Below are 19796 nucleotides of genomic sequence, written 5' to 3'. Positions count from 1 at the left end.
GCTTAACTTTACAACACAAGTTGTTTCCACATTATTGTTACTGTTGTTCAGTCACTAAGTCATGTCCTGCTCTTTGTGGCCCCATGGACTACAGCACATCAGGCTTCTCTGTCCATCGTTTATCTCTCTGAGTTCGCTGAAACTCACATTCATTGAGTCGGTGATGCCATCCAACCATCTCATCCTCTGTTGTCCCCTTCGTCTCCTGCCTTCAATCTTTCCAAGCATCAGGGTCTTTTCTAATGGGTCAGTTTCTTCGCATCAGGTGGCCAAAGTATTGGAGTTTCAGCTTCAACATCAGTCCTTCCAATGAATATTCAGGGCTGATTTCCTTTAGGATGGACTGGTTGGATCTCCTTGCTGTCCAAGTGACTTTCAAGAGTATTCTCCAACATCACAGTTCAAAAGCATCAGTTCCTCAGTGCTCAGCTTTCTTTATGGTCCAACTCTCACATCCATACACGATTACTGGAAAAACCATAGCTTTGACTAGATGGACCTTTGTTGGCAAAGTAATGTTTCTGCTTTTTAATATGCTTTCTAGGTTAGTCATAGCTTTTCTTCCAAGGAGCAAGCATCTTTTAATTTCATGGCTGCAGTCACCATCTGCCGTGATTTTGGAGACCAAGAAAAAAAAGTCTCTCACTGTTTCCATTGTTTCCCCATCTATTTGCCGTGAAGTGATGGGACCAGATGCCATGATCTTCGTTTTCTAAATGTTGAGCTTTAAGCCAACTTTTCCCTCTCCTCTTTCACTTTCATCAAGATGCTCTTTAGTTTCTCTTCACTTTCTGCCATAAGGGTGGTGTCATCTGCATATCTGAGGTTATTGAGATTTCTGCCAGCAATCTTGATTCCAGCTTTTGTTTCATCCAGCCTGGCATTTCACATGATATACTCTGCATAGAAGTTAAATAAGCAAGGTGACAATATACATCATTTTTCTCTATCCTCTCCATATTTTATTGTTCACATTTTCTCATAAATGTAACTAATATGATAGCCAAAGTGGTATATCATTGATTTCGTTTCAATTTATGTGATTATTGATGAGGGAACTATTTTTTCTTGAGTTTCTTAACCAATTTTTAAAATTCTTTTATCATTTATTTTTGTCATCTGCCTATTACTTTCTTAGAATTTTTTATTGGCTTTTCTGGACCTGTTTGTGTTAAAGATATTATATCTTTGACTTCTTCTTGGTAATGTTCTTAGTTAATTCTTTATCTCTCGACTATGAAACTTATTTACTACAAGCAAGTTTTTTTTTTAATCTCCTCAAGACATCTTAATTGTAACTCCTTTTACTAGAGTTTTAATTTAAAATATTTTCCTTTACAGAATACATGCAAATATTCAACTTTTTCATTTTCTTGTAGAATAAAGTATTTTTAATATCAGACATATAGTAGTTTAGAGTGAAATCATATTGTTAAAGTGGTTCTCTCTAACACAGAATGGCATTACCTCTGATGTTAAAATGAAGATATTATGAACAATGTTATAGAGCACATTTTAAGTTTAGATTAAATAGACAAATTTCTGTAAAATGTATAACTCATCGAAACAAATCTAGTAAGAAATAGAAAACCTAAATATAAGTTAGACCTACAGCACTATTTTAGACCTATAGGCATTAGGGAAATTGAATCAATAGCCAAAAACTTTTCCTGAAAGAAGAATTCAGGCCCAGGTGCTTGGAATAGTTTTATAGACAATTCAAGGAAAAAATAATGCCTGATTTGCTAAATTCTTTCAGATAACAGAAAATAAGGTAATAATTCCCTTTTGGAGATTTCCTGATACCTAAAGTTAATGCTGCTGCTGCTGCTGCTGCAGCTGCTGCTGCTGCTGCTGCTAAGTCGCTTCAGTCGTGTCCGACTCTGTGTGACCCCATGAGTTAATAAGAACATTGCAAAAAAGTACAATAACAGGCTGATCTCATTCATGAAGTAAATATACCAATTCAAAGCAAATTATTAGTAAGCAAATAATTTAAAAATGCAGAGAAACTGTGAGGTTATCATTATCAAGGAGTTTTCCCAGGAATACATAGTTGATTTAACATTAAAACATCAATCAATGCCATTCTCCCAAATCATCCCATCCTCTCCCTCTCCCACAGAGTTCAAAAGCCTGTTCTATACATCTGTGTCTCTTTTGCTGTCTCGCATACAGGGTTATTGTTACCATCTTTCTAAATTCCATAAATATGCATTAGTATATTGTATTGGTGTTTTTCTTTCTGGCTTACTTCACTCTGTATAATAGGCTCCAGTTTCATCCACCTCATTAGAACTGATTCAAATGAATTCTTTTTAATGGCTGAGTAATACTCCATTGTGTATATGTATCACAGCTTTCTTATCCATTCCTCTGCTGACGGACATCTAGGTTGCTTCCATGTCCATGTTGGGAGAATGGCATTTAAACATGTATAATATCATATAAGAAATGAATCGCCAGTCCAGGTTCGATGCATGATACTGGATGCTTGGGGCTGGTGCACTGGGACGACCCAGAGGGATGGTATGGGGAGGGAAGAGGGAGGGGTGTTCAGGATGGGGAACACATGTATGCTCGTGGCGGATTCATGTTGATGTATGGCAAAACCAATACAATATTGTAAAGTAATTAACCTCCAATTAAAATAAATAAATTTATATTAAAAAAAACATCAATCAAAGTCACTCTTTTATAAAAGAACAAAAGTCATATGAGGCAACAATGCCATCTCAATAGATGCAAGGAAAATAATTTTGTATAACTCAACATGTCAATTAAAGTGTGCTGTTAAAATAGACATAGAAACAAAATTTCCTAATCTGAAAAATGAGTTCTTTTTCAAATTACAACATATGTAATATGTTACATTTCTATAGAATCTGTAGTATATAATAATAATTATACATTTGATTCCTTCTCATAAATGAGCAACAAGACAAAATACCAGCTCTCACCACAACTATCCCATGTTGCGCATGATGTCACATCCAGGGCAGTAGGATAAAAAAATAAATAAAAGATATCAATTCTCTAAGGAAAGAAACAAAAGTGCATTTTACTCACATGTGACAGTTTCATGTTATTACAATTCAAAGGTGTCTATATAGGAACTGTTCAAATTATTAGTTACATGTTTTGAAGCAAAAACAAACTAAAAATAGAACCTCCACTCTCACTTCACAACATACACAAAAATCAGTTCTACAGTAACTCAAGCACTAATGGTGAAAAGCAAAATTATAAAAGTTTTAGAAGAAAATGCTGAAATACACCTTCCTGAGCAAAGGGAAGAATGGACTTCATACACCAGACACAGGTGAAGAATTAAGATGAAAGGAAAGTATTAATGAATTCAATTCATTAAAATTTAAAATATTTACTTAGCATTCAAGATTGTAACAAGAGTGAAAGGACACACCATAAAGACAGAGAAAATATTTGTAATACATATAATGTACTACATTATAGGGATTGGTATCTAGAATATTTAAATAGTTCTATAAATCAATTAGAATAAAACAGACAAATAAGTGGAAAAATGAACAAAAGTGTACTTTTGTATAAGCAAGCACTTTCAAAATTAGAAATAAAAATGCTAATAAGTATTTTAAAGGTACCCAGCCTCATTATTTTTTTAAATTCATGCCTGCGCTGGTTCTTTGTTGCTTCATGGGCTCTCCTTTAGTTGTGCCGAGTGGGGGCTATTCTCCAGCTGTGGTGCACAGGCTTCGCATTGCGGTGGCTTCTCTTCTTGAGGAGCACAGGCTCTAAGGTGCTCAGGCTTCAGTAGCTGCAGCACATGGGCCAACAGCTGTGGCTCCCAGGCTCTAGAGCACAGGCTCAGTAGTTGTGGCACGCGGGCTTAGTTGCTCCACCGCATGTGGGATCTTCCTTGACCTGGGATCGAACATATGTCTCTGGCATTGGCAAAAGGATTCTTTACCACTGAGCCACCAGGGAAGCTTCCTAACTTCATTATTAATCACTGAAATATAAAATCAAACCATCGGGAGATGCCCCACAATACACAAACACCAAATGACTAAAGTGGAAAAGGCTAACACCATGAAGTGTTACCAAGTATGAGGTGCCACCACAATCTCACCTGTTGCCTGATGGAAGTGCAACTCTGTACAATCTCTTTGGAAGTCAACTTGCTAGTGTATATTAAAATTGAAGATGCAGATATCCTAAAATCATGAAATTCCACTCCTCGGTATGTATGAAAGAGAAAGAAATGCATGCGTGCAGAAAGAAACATATACAGGAATGGTCATTGCAGTATTTTTCCAAATAACAGGAAACAACTTTCAAGAATAGTTTGCACGATGAATGTGTGGTACCATCGTATAACGTAGCAATGGAAGTGAAGGAACAGCTCATACCTAAAGCTGTCCAGATGATCTCACAAAAGGAAACGAACAAAAGAGCCAGAAAATAGAGTATATAATCCATGAGGCCATTTATATAAAGTTCTAAACCAGGCAAAACTAAAGTAAAACATTAGAAAGTCAGTAGGGATCATTTTACTTTGAGAAGGGAAGAGAAATGATGAACAGGATACCCAAAAGAAGTTTCCACCATGCTGGCAGCATTCTACGTCTGAATTTAAGAAGTGATAAGTAGGTGATTAGGTTCTAATAATGTCTTAGGTAGTATGCAGAGAGAAATAAGACAGACAGAGAAAGACAAATCCTATAGGATATCACTTACACGTGGAATCCAAAAATTACAACAAACTAGTGAATAATACAAAAATGAAGTAGGATCACACAAACTAGTGGTTACCAGTGGGGAGGGGAGAGATGGGGAGCATAGAGGAGGGGGAATGGGAGGCAGGCAAAAAGTATTGGGTGTAAGATGGGCTCAAGGATGTACTGAACAACACAGAATATAACCAGTATTTTATAACTGTAAATGGAAAGAAACCTTTAAAATTGTATAAAAAATTTTAATTAAAGATCAACAATACAGTATTGTAAAGTAAAAAAATAAATAAATAAAATGTTTAAAAAACCAAAATAATTTTTTCAAAAAAAAAGCCTATCTTGGAGCAACCACCCATCAATCAATTAATAAAGGACTGACTCATATACTATTTAAGCTAAGTGATGAGCGAATAGACACTAATTTTATTAACATTCTTAAGAGAACATATGTGTTTTATACATTCTTTTATATGGAAGATACATTTACATGAAAACAAATAAATATACACAGATATTGATTTCTGTTTAGAAATAAATGATTAGGCACCCTGGGCCCAGTAGAAAATCTAAGTATTATTCATATCTTTGCTCTCTGAGATCGTTAAGTAAGGATGTTTCTTCTTCTACATGACTTTAAAAGCACAGATGATGACCCCTAATCTCTTTCTGCCTTTATTTTTTCTTATTTTCTGGGACATACTGTATTATATCCACGGGGACAGGGCTCTAATTAGAAAGTGTGGACTCCAGGACAGAGAAGCACAAGTTCAGGGTTAAGGTGGGAGGATGGATCCATGCTATACCTCACCCAAGGGAGAAACCAAGGGTGCTGCCACGGAGCACAGCCTGGTCCATCTGAATGAAATTATCACTGATACTGCTGGGACACTGGGGGCCACCATCCAGAGGGGAGAGCTGGCAGGCTGGACAGCTGCCCCATCATATCTTTAACTAGGAGGTCTGGGATCAGATCCCAGAAGACACCGCCTGTGAAAAGGCAGCTGCTCCTCCTGGCTCCTGTGCCTGAGAATCACTAATGACCTGAGTCTTCAGTCTGTGCTGTTCCTACTCAGAAGGAAGGGCTCTGTGTCTCCAGCCATATCTTCTTGGGGAGACAACTGGGTAGCAAACCCAACCTCCTTCGTGAAATGGTTACAGATGGAGGCTGGTCAGAACCTCCAGGTGAAAACAGAGGCTTAGGGATCAGGGAAGGGAAGAGAGTCTACTGAAGGCCAACTGTGTGCACATACATTCACAAACACACACAAACTCATATTCACACATATACTCACACAACACTTAAAGCCTCTCTTATTTCCTCTTTGCTACTTTTTTCTACATAACTATCTGCCAATCATTTTCTGGATCTTTGATGACCATGAGGGGCACCCAGTTCTGGGGCTCATCACATCTCTGAAGGTGCAGACTGAAGGCACTGTGGAGAATGGGTCTCAGAGCACCCTTCCCCCAGCCCCATCAGTGAGAGGCACACAGCACCCGTGCAAGAACAGAGCGTAATTCACCCTGGTGCAGTGGAACAGCCTGGCTCCCGGAATCACTCTCAGCCACTGCTCAAGTCAGTACCAGTAACTCACTCTCTATGTCCATTTACAGTTACCCAACTCAGTCTCAGGCTTCTTTCTATTAAAGGTGAGCAGACTAAATCATTTAGGATAGAACTGTTTATTCTCATGAAATTAATAATTAATACTTAGAATAATAATCAATAATTAGATCATAATCTTATGATTGCTTGACCCAGTTTTCACTTGGTTTCCAGATGCCAAAAGAAAAGAAAATCAGTTTCCCCTTGTTTTCCAAATGCCGTTGACAGTTCTGAGAAGAGTAAGAGAAGGTACTGCTATGCTAATAATATTGGTGATAATGATGATGACTTTTTATATTGACATCTCACAACCTACAAGCCCAAGAGGCAGGCAGTAACCAGAACTCAACAATGACCATGCACCCTATTTTATTAAAAACAGCAAAAACAATAACAGATCATATTTACTGAGCATTTATCGTGTGTCAGCCTTGATCTAAATATATATAACTATCTTCTATCATTTTTCTGTTTAAGCCAATGAAGAAACTGAAGCTGAAAAGGTTTGTGACTTTTCAAGTCTCATCAAGAATAAAGACAGGGAAAATTCTGTCAGACTCCAGAGGTATGTTTTTATCCATGACCCTAAATAAGCATGACATTTTATTTAGGGTCACAGAGCACCTGCTGCCACTTGACCGTGGCATTCTTCCTCCATATCAGCACAACTCATTTGAATTTCACATCTTGATTGCACATCTTGAATTCTGAAGAAACTGCAATTAATCCCATCATTTGGCTTCTTCAACAATCCTATCCGTGGGGTTGTTATCAATAATATATATAAAAATAGCCAAGCTCAATGGTAATAAAAATTTCCCAAAATTTAAAGGCACGTGAGGAGCAGAGAGATAGAGCTTTTTAACCACATCCTGTGTCTCAGATTCACATTTCATCACCTGCTACTAATGATAGCAGTACCATCACTGCCCTTAGGAGCAGCCTGCTCTCCACATGTTATCTCAGCAATAATTGCAATGAACTTATGAGGTACTTACACATGGTGCAAAACAGGAAATGGAGATCCAGTGTTACATAATAACTGGAGTCAATTACGTAAAGTCACACTGAGTAAAAGAAATAGTGAAAGCCTATCTTTATTTAAATAAGATTCTGCTAAAATTTCTCGGCTTTAGAAAGAAATTAGAAACCAAACCACCATCTCTGACTTTCTAGAAGATAGCTAAAATGCACAGTTCACCCCCAAAAGCCTCCCAATCACTGTGCTAGTTCTCACCTCTGTATATGTTTACATGCCCACCAGCAAGAGACACCTATACATCTCTGTGACCTTTGAAAAAAACTCAGAAAATAGACAAAAGGTTTTGAATGATCTAAGATTTTGGAGTCTACAAATTTGAGCAATATTTTCCTTGAATTTTTCTACGTTAAATGGGAGTTGCAAACCAAACCAGCACCTCTGACTTCCTGCTCCTGGGCTTCTCTCAGCACCCAGAGCAGCAGCCTCTCCTGTTCGGGCTCTTCCTGGCCGTGTACCTGGTCACCGTGCTGGGGAACCTGCTCGCCATCAGCTCTGACCCCCGCCTCCACACCCCCATGCACTTCTTCCTGGCCAACCTGTCCTTCACTGACACCTGCTTCTCCTGCACCATCGTCCCCAAGGTGCTGCTCAACATCCACACACAGCACCACGCCATCTCCCACACTGGGTGCCTCGTGCAGATGTTCTTCTTCATGGAATTGGCCCTGCTGGACGACTTCCTGCTGGCTGTGATGGCCTATGCCCACTACGTGGCCATCTGCCTTCCTCTCCACTACACCACCATCATGGGGCCCCAGCGCTGCCTGCTGCTGGTCGCCGCATCCTGGCTCAGCTCCCACCTCCTGGCCTTCTCCCTCTGTCTCCGCATGTCTCAGTTCTCCTTCTGCACCTCCCATGCCATCCCACACTTCTTCTGTGATGTACCCCCACTCCTCAAACTTGCCTGCTCAGACACTCACATCTTTCAGCTCATGATGTTTGCAGAAGCAGCCCTCTCAGGGGTGGTCCCTCTCACCTGTGTCCTGGTCTCTTATGCCCACATCATCCACACCATCCTCAGGATCCCCTCTGCTGGGGGGAGGCACAAAGTCTTCTCTACCTGTGGCTCTCACCTGACAGTGGTCACTCTCTTCTATGGGACACTCTTTCTGGTGTATTTCCAGCCCTCATCCTCCTACTCAGCAGACACTGGGATGGCAGCATCTGTGGTGTACACGATGGTCACCCCCATGCTGAACCCCTTTATCTACAGCCTGAGGAACAGACACATGAAGGGAGCTTTGTGCAGATTCTTCGGCTGGGGAAAATGCTCTACTCTGTAAAATGCCCTGTCCCAGATTAGAAGCTCAGGCTCTGTGACGTGTTTTATTCCCAGAGTCTTCATTTGAAAAAGTTTGACAAAATCAGATTCAACGCAGGATGGTGCTCGGCATCACAAGCAGATTTTAAAGATGGAGAATGCCTGACTTGGCAGGACTGGAATACCATTAACTAACCAAGGACAGAGCTAAAGCCTGCAAGAGAAGTAACCAGCAATCCCCGCAAGGTGACTTGATTCCTGGATATAGGTGACCAAGCAGATTCAAATCACAGATTCAAATCATAAGAAGATGACATCAGACAGAATACAGGTTCTTGGAGGAAGCTAACCTGCCCATTCAACTACAAGAAATGTTGACAATATCTAGAAGTGTCAAGTGTCTGAGTTTCAGGGATCATTTCCAAACCCATCTTTAGAAACAGCTCATAGGGATTCAGCTACACAGGCAGAAAGCTGAACCAAAAGACATACTATTTGCTGGGAATAAGCAAGTGAAACTAATTCTAGAAGAAACCTGGCACTGGTAGGTGGGGCTGGTCCAAAATCATACACCTGGGATTAGAACTAGGCCTGTGACCATGAGTGATTCATGATTGTTTTACTTTTTAAGCTGTGGCTTAGTTCATTTTTCTGTAAAAAACACTCAGAGCAAATGTGTAAAACATACAAATAGGAAAAAGAAGAAAAAGAAACACTCACTATTCATACATTTAAAGACAACCACTGATAATATTTCACATCATTTCCCTCTTGTCTCCTAAAATTGCTTTTTGTTTTTTACTGTGTTGAGAAAGCACTGGACATACAATTATATAGCTTCTTTTTTGCCTAACTTCATAACATAAGTTGTGCCCACATTAACGCCTCCTGAACATTTGGCTCTCTGAGATGACAGAAGAAAGGATAATGTTTCCCCATTGTTGGATGATTAGGAGATTTCTATGTGTTCACTATTACAAATAACAGTGCAATGAAAGTCTCTGAGAAGAAATGATTCTCATGTTCATAGTCTGTAATTTTAATATTTTCAAAAGTAGAACATCAAAGAGTAACATTTTGGGGGCTCTTTTATCCATGCTGCCAAAGCGTCAAATAAGAATGTCCTTTTGTCTCTGTCCACTCCATATGCTGATGTTCACATTTTCCCCTAAATGTAACAAATATGGTAGTGAAATGGTATCTTCTTGCCCCGGTTTTAATTTCTTTGTTTATTAATAAAGGGACTATTTTCCAGCATCCATTAACCAATTTTTTAAAATTCTCTTATTAATTGTTTATTCATGTCATCTACCTATTACCTTCTGGGATTTTTTTAGTTGACTTGTATGGGCCTTTTTATATTCAAGATATTACATCCCTGTCTTCTTCACCTTGTTCCTAGTTCATTCTTTATCTCTTAACTTTGTGTGTGTGTGTGTGTGTGTGTGTGTGTGTGTGTGTGTGTGTGTGTGTGTTTTGGCCATTCTGCATAGCATGTGGGATCTTAGTCTTGTGACTAGGGATAAATCCTGTGCCATCTGCACTGGAAGCATGTAATCTTAAATACTGGGCCGCCAGGGAAGTCCCTTAACTTGGTGATTCTTTTAAATATAAGGAAGTTTTTATTTTATTATCAAATCAAGAAATATTCTTTGTAACTCCTTTTACTACAGTTAAATTTGAAATCCTGCCTTCTGCAGAATTTGTGCAAATATTCAACTTTTTTCACTTTCTTGTGTAATACAGTATTTTTTGTATAGCCATACATTAGTTTAGGATGAAATCATATTTTTAAAGTGGGAATAACACACAATGAGTTTGAGTTTGAGTAAACTCCAGGAGTTGGTGATGGACAAGGAGGCCTGGAGTGCTGCAGTCCATGGGGTCATAAAGAGTCAGACACAACTTAGTGAAATGAACACACAATTATATTGTTGATATTAAAGAAAAATATCATAAATAACTCATCAAAAAAAATTTAGTAAGAAATATACAACCTCAATAGACCTATTCCTTCAGAGAATAAAAATAAAGGAACATTCACCTATTCCCTTTTAGACATTAGCACAACTTTGATACCTAAAGCTAATGAGAATATTGCAAAAAAAAAAAAAGTACAATAAGCTGAAGAAAATATGTTATCATTACCAAGCTGAGTTTTCCCAGAATGCAAAGTTGGTTTAACATTCAAAAGTCAACCAAAGTAAGTCACTGTATTACAAAACAAAGGAAAAAAATCATATGATTCAAGAAAGCGATACTTTTGAGATGCAAGAAAAATTTGGATATAATCCAACATACGCTTATTAAAAAGTCACATTAGCAAATGGACATAGAAGCAAATTTTCTTAATATGAAAAGAGTTCTTTTTTCAAACATATAGCATATAATGTGTCATAATCATACATTAAATCCTTCCTGTCCACATGAGGAACAAGACAAAATACCAACTCTCACTGCAACTATCCCAAATTGTACTTGAAACATCCAGTGCAATGGGATAAGAAAAACAAATAAAAGATATATATTTTCTTTTTTTAATATAAATTTATTTATTTTAATTGGAGGTTAATTACTTTACAATATTGTAATGGTTTTGCCATACATCAACATGAATCCACCACAGGTATACACATGTTCCCCATCCTGAATCCCCCTCCCACCTCCCTCCCCATACCATCCCTCTGGGTCATCCCAGTGCACCAGCCCCAAGCATCCTGTATCCTGCATCGAACCTAGACTGGCAATTCATTTCTTATATGATATTATACATGTTTCAATGCCATTCTTCCAAATCATCCCACCCTCTCCCTCTCCCACAGAGTCCAAAAGACTGTTCTATACATCTGTGTCTCTTTTGCTGTCTCGCATACAGGGTTATTGTTACCATCTTTCTAAAAAGATATATATTTTCTAATGAAGGAAACAAAATTGAATTTTATTTACACCTGATAGATTTGATAATATTGAAATTCAAAGGAGTCTAACATTCAAATTATTAATTAGGTGTCTTGAGGCAAAAACAAGTAAAACATAGACACCTTAGTACTCAGTTCACAAAATACACGAAAATCTATTTCAGAGTGACTAAAGCAGTAACTGTTAAAAGCAAAATTCTAAGGATTTTAGAAGAAAATACTGAAATATACTTTCCTGAACTAAGGGAACAATGGACAGCATAAACCAGACACTAGTAAAGCATTAAGAAAAAAGGAAAGAACTGATGAATTCAATAAATTAAAATTTAAAATATTTACTTGGCAAACAGACTGCAACAAGAGTGAAAAGACAAACCATAAAGACAGAAAATATTTGTAATACATATAATGCACAAAGGGATGGTATCTAGAATATTTAAATAGTTCTATAAATAAATTAGAATTTTAACTAAAAAGAAAAATGAACAAAAATTTAGATAAACAGTTTCAAAATTAAGCAATACCAACACTAATAAGTATTTCAGGTATCCAATCTCATTACTAATTACCAAAATATAAAGTCAAGCCATCAGGAGATGCTCCCCAACACACACACACACACACACACACACACACACACACACACCCCAAGTGACTACAATGAAAAAAACTAACACCACCAAGTGTTACCAAGAATGAGCTGCCACCGCAACCTCACTTATTGCTGATGGAAGTGCAAATTGGTACAATCTATTTGGAAGAGAATTTGATATTGCATAGTAAAATTGAAGATGGAGATTTCCTAAAACCATGAAATTCCTCTCCTGGGTATTTATGAAAGAGAAGGAAATGCATGTGTATACGAAGAAACATATACAGAAATGATGAAAACAGTACTGTTCCAAATAACCAAAGAAAATTATTCTTTCAAATATAGTTTGCATGACTAATGTGTGGTATCATACAATGTACCAACTCACAGCAATGGAAGTGAACAAACACCCACCACCTAGAGCTGTCTAGATGATCTCACAGAGAAACAACTGAACAAAAGGGCCAGAAAAGAGAATACATAGTGCATGAGGGGATTTATATAAAGTTCAAAAAGAAGCAAGACTAAAATCAAGCATTAGAAAGATTTTTTCCTTCGAGAAGGAGGGAAGAGTGATGACGAACCTAATAACACAAAAGGAATTTTAGACAAGCTGGCAATGTTCTACTTCTGAATCTGGGAAGTGATACATAGGGGATTGCTGCTAAGTCACTTCAGTCGTGTCCGACTCTGTGCGACCCCATAGAAGGCAGCCCACCAGGCTCCCCTGTCCCTGGGATTCGCCAGGCAAGAACACTGGAGTGGGTTGCCATTTCCTTCTCCAATGCATGAAAGTGAAAAGTGAAAGTGAAGTTGCTCAGTCGTGTCCGACTGTTAGAGACCCCACAGACTGCAGCCCACCAGGCTCCTCCATCCAGGGGATTTTCCAGGCAAGAGGGTTCCCAGTAATTTCTTGGGCAGTATGCTAAGAGAATGTCAGACAGAGAAAGACAAAGACTGTATGATATCACTTATAAGCAGAATCTTAAAAAGCACAACAATCCAGTGTATAAAACAAAAATGAAGCAGAATCACAGACACAGAGAACAAGCTAGTGGTTACCCTTGGAAAGGGGAGAGAGAGGCAGTGTGGAGGATGGGGAATAAGAGGTAGAAACTCTTGGGTGTAAGATAGGCTCAAGGATGATTGGTACAGAACTGAAAATATAGCCGATATTCTATAGTAACGGTAAATGGAGAGTAACCTTTAAAATTGTATTAAATTTTTTTAATTCAAAATAAGCATAAGTTTTAAAAAACTATCCTGGAACAATAAATAAATAAAGTATTGACTTGTATACTATTTAAGCTTAAGTGATGGGGGAATAGGCATTAATTTTATTAACATTCTTAAGAGAGTATACATGTTTTATACATTCTTTTTATGGAAGATATATTAAAATAAAAGCAAACATATCCATAAATTGATTTATTTTTAGAAAGAAAGTATTAGGCACCATGTGTCCAACAGAGAATCTAAATATTCTTCATATCTCTGTTCTCTGAGATCATTAAATAAGAATGTGTCCTCATCTACATGACTTCTAAAAGCAAAGATTATGACCTCTGATCTATTCTATCTTTAATTTTACTTATTTACTGGGACATACTGTATTATGTCCATAGGGCCGGGGCTCTAATTAGAAAGCAGGGACTCCGGGACTGAGATGGACCAGTTCACGGTAAAGGCTGGGAGGAGGGATCCACACTGCACCTCACCCAGGGGAGAAACCAGCAGTGCCGCCCATGGAGCCTGGTCCACCTGAATGGAACCATCACTGCTGGTGCAGCGACACAGAAGGCCACCGTCCAGAGGGGACAGCTGGCAGGTTGGACAGTTGCCCCCTCGTGTCTCTAACTAGGAGGTCTGGGAACAGATCCCAGGAGACACTGCCTGTGAAAAAGCAATGGCTCCTCCTGGCTCCAGTGGCTGGGAATCTCTAATGACCTGAGTCTTCAGTCTGTGCTCTTCCTACTCAGAGGGAAGGGCTCTGCGCCTCCAGCCCTTGTGACAGCAGAGTAGTGAACCCAGCCTCCTAAGGAAGCATCACAGGTGGAGGCTGGTCAGCACCTCCAGGTGAGAACAGACGCTTAGGGATGGGGAGAGAGTCTCCCTAAGGGCACACGCTGACACATATACACAAGCAGCCTGCAGAACCTCTTCCTTTTCCTTTTGCCACTTTCTTCTACATCCCTACTTGCCAATCATTTTCTGAATCTTCTGGTCACTATGAGGGGCTGGGGTTCATCACATCCCTGAAGGTGCAGACTTGAAGGCATTGTGGAGAATGGGTATCAGAGCACCCTTCCACAACCCCATCAGTGACTAGGACACAGCACCTGTGCAAGAACAGAGCATAATTGACCCTTGTCCAGTGGAAGAGCCTGGTTCCCATAGTCACTCTCCGCCACCTCGCCATGTCAGTACCCATAATTTACTCTCTATGTCCATTTAGTTACCAACCTCGGTCACACCCTTCATTTTTTACTAAACTTTGTGCTAAATCATTTAGGACAAAATTACTTATTCCTACAATAATATGATAATCAGGGAGCTTTTATGATTAAGTTATTTGACCCAGTTTCTACTTGGTTTCCAGCTGGCAAAACAAAAGTTTTGCCACTGACAGTTGTGAGTAGAGTCAGAGGTGGTGCTGCTGTGCTGATATTGGTGATAATGATGATGACTTTTTATATCGACACCTCACAACCTACAAGCCCAAGATGCAGGCAGTGACTGGATTAACAAAAACAACACCCTTTTAATTTTTAAAAAAATAGTGATAATAGGTCATATTTATTAAGCACTTACATTTATGTCATTCTTGATCTAAAACAGTGTATTTTTCTGTTTGTGCTGTGCTTAGTCACTTAGTCATTTCCAACTCTTTGCGAGCCTATGGACTGTGGCACACCAGGCTCCTCTGTCCATGGGGTTCTCCAGGCAAGAATACTGGAGTGGGTTGCCATGCCCTCCTCCAGGGAATCTTCCTAGCCCGGGGATCAAACCCAGGCCTCCGACATTGCAGGTGGATTCTTTACCACCCAAGCCACCAGGGAAGCCCTGGTGTCTATAATTATTATCAAACTTAATCCTCATAACAGCTCTGTATAGGAAACTCTATCATTATTCCATTTAAGCTAATAAAGAAACTGAAGCTGATGAAATTGGTGACTTTCTCAAGATCTCAGCAAGAGTAAAGAGTGGAAAGATTCTGTCAGACTCCAGAAGTATATAATGTTTTTATTCATGACCCTAAACAAACATGACGTTGGCCCCTGCTGCCACTGACTGACCTGGCATTCTTCCTCCAAACCATCATAGCTCCTTCGAATTTCACATCTTGGCAGCATATCATGAATCCTGAAGAAACCGCAGCCAATCCCAGCATTTGGCCTCTTCAACAATCCTATCAGGTAGGTTATTATCTGCATCTTGTAGAAGAAAAGCAAAGTTCAATGGGAGTAAAATTATCCCAAAGTTTAAAGGCACATGAGGAGCTCAGCAGTAGAGCACATCCCCCAGTACTTCTGCACCACATCCTGGACCCCAGGTTCACATTGCATCACCTACTGCTAACAATGACGGTAACATCATTGCCCTCAGAAGCAGCCTGCCCGCCACATATGTTATCTCAGTTACAACTTCAGTGAGTCTACGAAGTAGTCGTACATGGTACAAAGCAGGACACAGAGATTCAGGGGACAGCAATTAATCAAAGGCGGACTGAGCATAAGGAACAGAGAAAAAATTCTTATCCCATGTCCAGATTCCAAAGCTCAGCTGGTAAAACATAAGATATTGATGGGCAGGTTGATGATGAGAATGAAAATGATGTGCCCTTAATGAAAAGGTGCTTTTCGGTTCACAGGGTTCTCATAGCCCCACAAATGCATGGAGGGCCAGAACAAAGCAAAGAGGGCCAGAACACTCCCATCAGAGATCCCTAAATCTCAGTGGGCTCCTCTCTGAAGTAATTAACCCTCCTTCTATCATCCTCAACATGTGCTCAACACTCATACACTTACACACAGAGCTCCTTGTTTTGCCCCCTAAATCCTAGTATATGCATGACCCCAAAATGAGCTCCACAGTAAGACAGTGAAATTTGAATGGTTGTTCTAAATTAGGAGTTTGGAATTAACACATACATACTACCGTATATACCTGGAGGAGGGCATGGCAACCCACTCCAGTATTCTTGCCTGGAGAATCCCCATGGACAGAGGACTCTGGTGGGCTATAGTCCATGGGGTCACAAAGAGTTGGACATGACTTAGCAACTAAGCACACACACACACACACACACACACACACACTACTGTATATAAAATAAATAATCAATGAAGACCTACTGTATAGCACAAGGAACACTGCTCAATGTTATGTGACAGCCTGGATTGTCGGGAAATTTGGTGGATAATGGATACAGGTATATATATGGCTGAGTCCCTTTGCTATCCACCTGAAACTATCACAACACTCTTAATTGGCTATACTCCAATATTAAAAAAAAAAGTTTAAAAAAACAAGGACCTACTGTATAGCACAGAAAATTCTACTCAATATTATGTAATCAACTATATGAGAAAAAAATCTGAAAAAGAATAGACATATATATATATACACACACATATACGCATAACTCAATCACTTTGCTGTAAAGCTGAAACGAGCACAACAATGTAAATCAGCTATACTTCAATAGAAAATAAAAATTTAATCACAAACAAAAATGATTGTTATATAGTTTTTTAAAAAGGAAATTAAATTTGAAGAGATTTTTCCAGCTGAATTCCAGTTCAGTCTCATTCAGACCACCTATGGGGAAAGCATGCCACATTACAGGATTCTAGAACCCAAACTACATCTCTACCCTGATGCCGTCTCATCAGCGTTCACAGTCCTATTTGTACATATTTGCAAATCAGCATTTACACCTACTAATCGAACTCAGTGACCTCTTCAAGGAATAGAGAAAAACAAACCAAAGTCCATGGACTCTGTAACATTGAGAGTCTATCTTTGTTTAAATAAGATCTTCTCTAATTTCTCTGCTTTTGAAGGAAATTAGAAACCGAACCAGCATCTCTGACTTCCTGCTCCTGGGTTTCTCTCAGCACCCAGAGCAGCAGCCTCTCCTGTTCGGGCTCTTCCTGGCCGTGTACCTGGTCACCGTGCTGGGGAACCTGCTCGTCGTCCTGGCCATCAGCTCTGACCCCCGCCTCCACACCCCCATGCACTTCTTCCTGGCCAACCTGTCCTTCACTGACACCTGCTTCTCCTGCACCATAGTCCCCAAGGTGCTGCTCAACATCCGCACACAGCACCACGCCATCTCCCACACTGGGTGCCTCGTGCAGATGTTCTTCTTCATGGAATTGGCCCTGCTGGACGACTTCCTGCTGGCTGTGATGGCCTATGACCGCTACGTGGCCATCTGCCTTCCTCTCCACTACACCACCATCATGGGGCCCCAGCGCTGCCTGCTGCTGGTCACCGCATCCTGGCTCAGCTCCCACCTCCTGGCCTTCTCCCTCTGTCTCCGCATGTCTCAGTTCTCCTTCTGTGCCTCCCATGCCATCCCACACTTCTTCTGTGACCTTCTCCCACTCCTCAAACTTGCCTGCTCAGACACTCACATCTTTCAGCTCATGACGTTTGCAGAAGCAGCCCTCTCAGGGGTGGTCCCTCTCACCTGTGTCCTGGTCTCTTATGCCCACATCATCCACACCATCCTCAGGATCCCCTCTGCTGGGGGGAAGCACAAAGTCTTCTCTACCTGTGGCTCTCACCTGACAGTGGTCACTCTCTTCTATGGAACTGTCTTTCTGGTATATTTCCAGCCCTCATCCTCCTACTCAGCAGACACTGGAGTGGTGGCATCTGTGGTGTACACGATGGTCACCCCCATGTTGAACCCTTTTATCTACAGCCTGAGGAACAGCGACATGAAGAGGGCTTTGTGGAGACTCCTTGGCTGGGGAAGATGGAGTAGTGTAGTCTTAGTCACTTCAGTCGTGTCTGACTCTTTGCGGTCCCACAGACTGTAGCCCGCCAGGCTCCAATGTCCATGGGATTCTCCAGGCAAGAATACTGGAGGGGATTGCCATTCCCTTCTCCAGAGGATCTTTCCAACCCAGGGATGGAACCCTGGTCTCCTGCATTGCAGGAAGATTCTTTACTGTTTGAGCTACAGGGAAGATGTCCCACCCCATAAAAAGTCCTTCCCCAGAGTAGAGCTCCAGACTTTTCAATGTCCCTCCTTCTCTAGATTTGTCCATTATAAATTTGAAAGACTCACATTCAAAACATAATATGCTGAGTTTTCAGAGCAGATGGATGAAAATAAAGACTCACATTTGCAGAACAGCAATAAGGGCATTTGGAGAGAGAAAGGGGGACCAGCATTCCCCACAGGATGACTTGATGTGTGGGTATATGTATCCAGGCAGAGTCAATCCAGAGTTGGGAACATCAAAAATGCCAGTGGACACTTCGCTTCTAGGAGTAAGGCCAATAAGAGCAGTGTAGGTTACAAATTCTTCCCCAACAACAAAAAATTCTGGCAAGACTAGACAGGTCAGGACGTCAGTCAAGTCACTGGGCTGCAGGGACCAAATCTGACCCTACCTTGGAAGAAACTCACTCATGGGGACTGGACTCAACATGGAGAATGTCATATCAAGTAGGGAGAATCTGTATGTTGCCTGAGTGTGTATGCTTATGTTCAGTCGTTCAATCATGTCCACCTCTTTGTGACCCTTTGGACTGTAGCCTGCCATGATCCTATGTCCATGGAATTTACCCAGCCAGAATACGGGAGTGGATTGCCATTTGGGTTCAAACCCGTGTCTCCTGCATTGCAGGCAGATTAGTTTACTGCTGAGCCGCCGAGGAGCTCTATGTGATTGCAAGGACAAGGATATTCTAGAAAAGGGAGCTAGGGAAAAAAGAGTTAGAATTTGTCCAGTTTCATACATCTGGACTTAGATCTTTGTCTCTGGTAGGTGATTTGGTTTTTTGTTATTGTTCAGTTCAGTTCAGTTCAGTCCCTCAGTCATGTCCAACTCTTTGTGACCCCATTGACTGCAGCACACCAGGCCTCCCTGTCCATCACCAACTTCCAGAGTTTATTCAAACTCATGTCCATTGAGTAGGTGATGCCACCCAACCATCTCATCCTCTGTTAGCCCCTTCTCCTCCCATCTTCAATCTTTCCAAGCATCAGGGTCTTTTCAAATGAGTCAGCTCTTCGCATCAGTATTTGAGTTTCAGCTTCAGCATCAGTCCTTCCAATGAATATTCAGGACTGACTTCCTTTAGGATGGACTGGTTGGATCTCCTTGCTGTCCAAGGGACTCTCAAGAGTCTTCTCCAACATCACAGTTCAAAAGAATCAATTCTTTGGCACTCAGCTTTCTTTATGGTCCAACTCTCACATCCATACATGACTACTGAAAAAACAGCTTTGACTAGAAGGACCTTTGTTGGCAAAAGTAATGTTTCTGCTTTTTAATAAGCTGTCTAGGTTGGTCATAACCTGTCTGCCAAGGAGCAAGCATCTTTTAATTTCATGGCTGTAGTCACCATCTGCAGTGATTTTGGAGCCCCAAAAATTGAAGTCTCTCACTGTTTCCACTGTTTCCCCATCTATCTGCC

The 19796-nt window shown here is 40.4% G+C and overlaps 2 protein-coding genes across 2 annotated transcripts; both read left to right on the top strand.

Annotated features, from left to right (window-relative positions):
• Positions 1–7713: 7713 nt before the first annotated feature.
• On the top strand, positions 7714–8646 carry LOC138088424 (olfactory receptor 1F1-like). The gene has a single exon (XM_068983576.1). It carries the CDS (start codon positions 7714–7716, stop codon positions 8644–8646), a length of 933 nt encoding a protein of 310 aa, XP_068839677.1.
• Positions 8647–15715: 7069 nt separating this feature from the next.
• On the top strand, positions 15716–18187 carry LOC138074219 (olfactory receptor 1G1-like). Its single transcript, XM_068966293.1, has 2 exons — positions 15716–15721; positions 17201–18187. The coding sequence occupies exons 1-2, from the start codon at positions 15716–15718 to the stop codon at positions 18185–18187; spliced, it is 993 nt and encodes a 330-aa protein (XP_068822394.1).
• The last annotated feature ends 1609 nt before the right edge of the window (positions 18188–19796 follow it).

Source organism: Capricornis sumatraensis, chromosome 1 (assembly GCF_032405125.1).
Source record: "Capricornis sumatraensis isolate serow.1 chromosome 1, serow.2, whole genome shotgun sequence".
Classification (NCBI taxonomy): domain Eukaryota; kingdom Metazoa; phylum Chordata; class Mammalia; order Artiodactyla; family Bovidae; genus Capricornis; species Capricornis sumatraensis.
The sequence above is the reverse complement of the archived record's forward strand: the minus strand, read 5'-3'. Positions and strand labels throughout refer to the sequence as shown.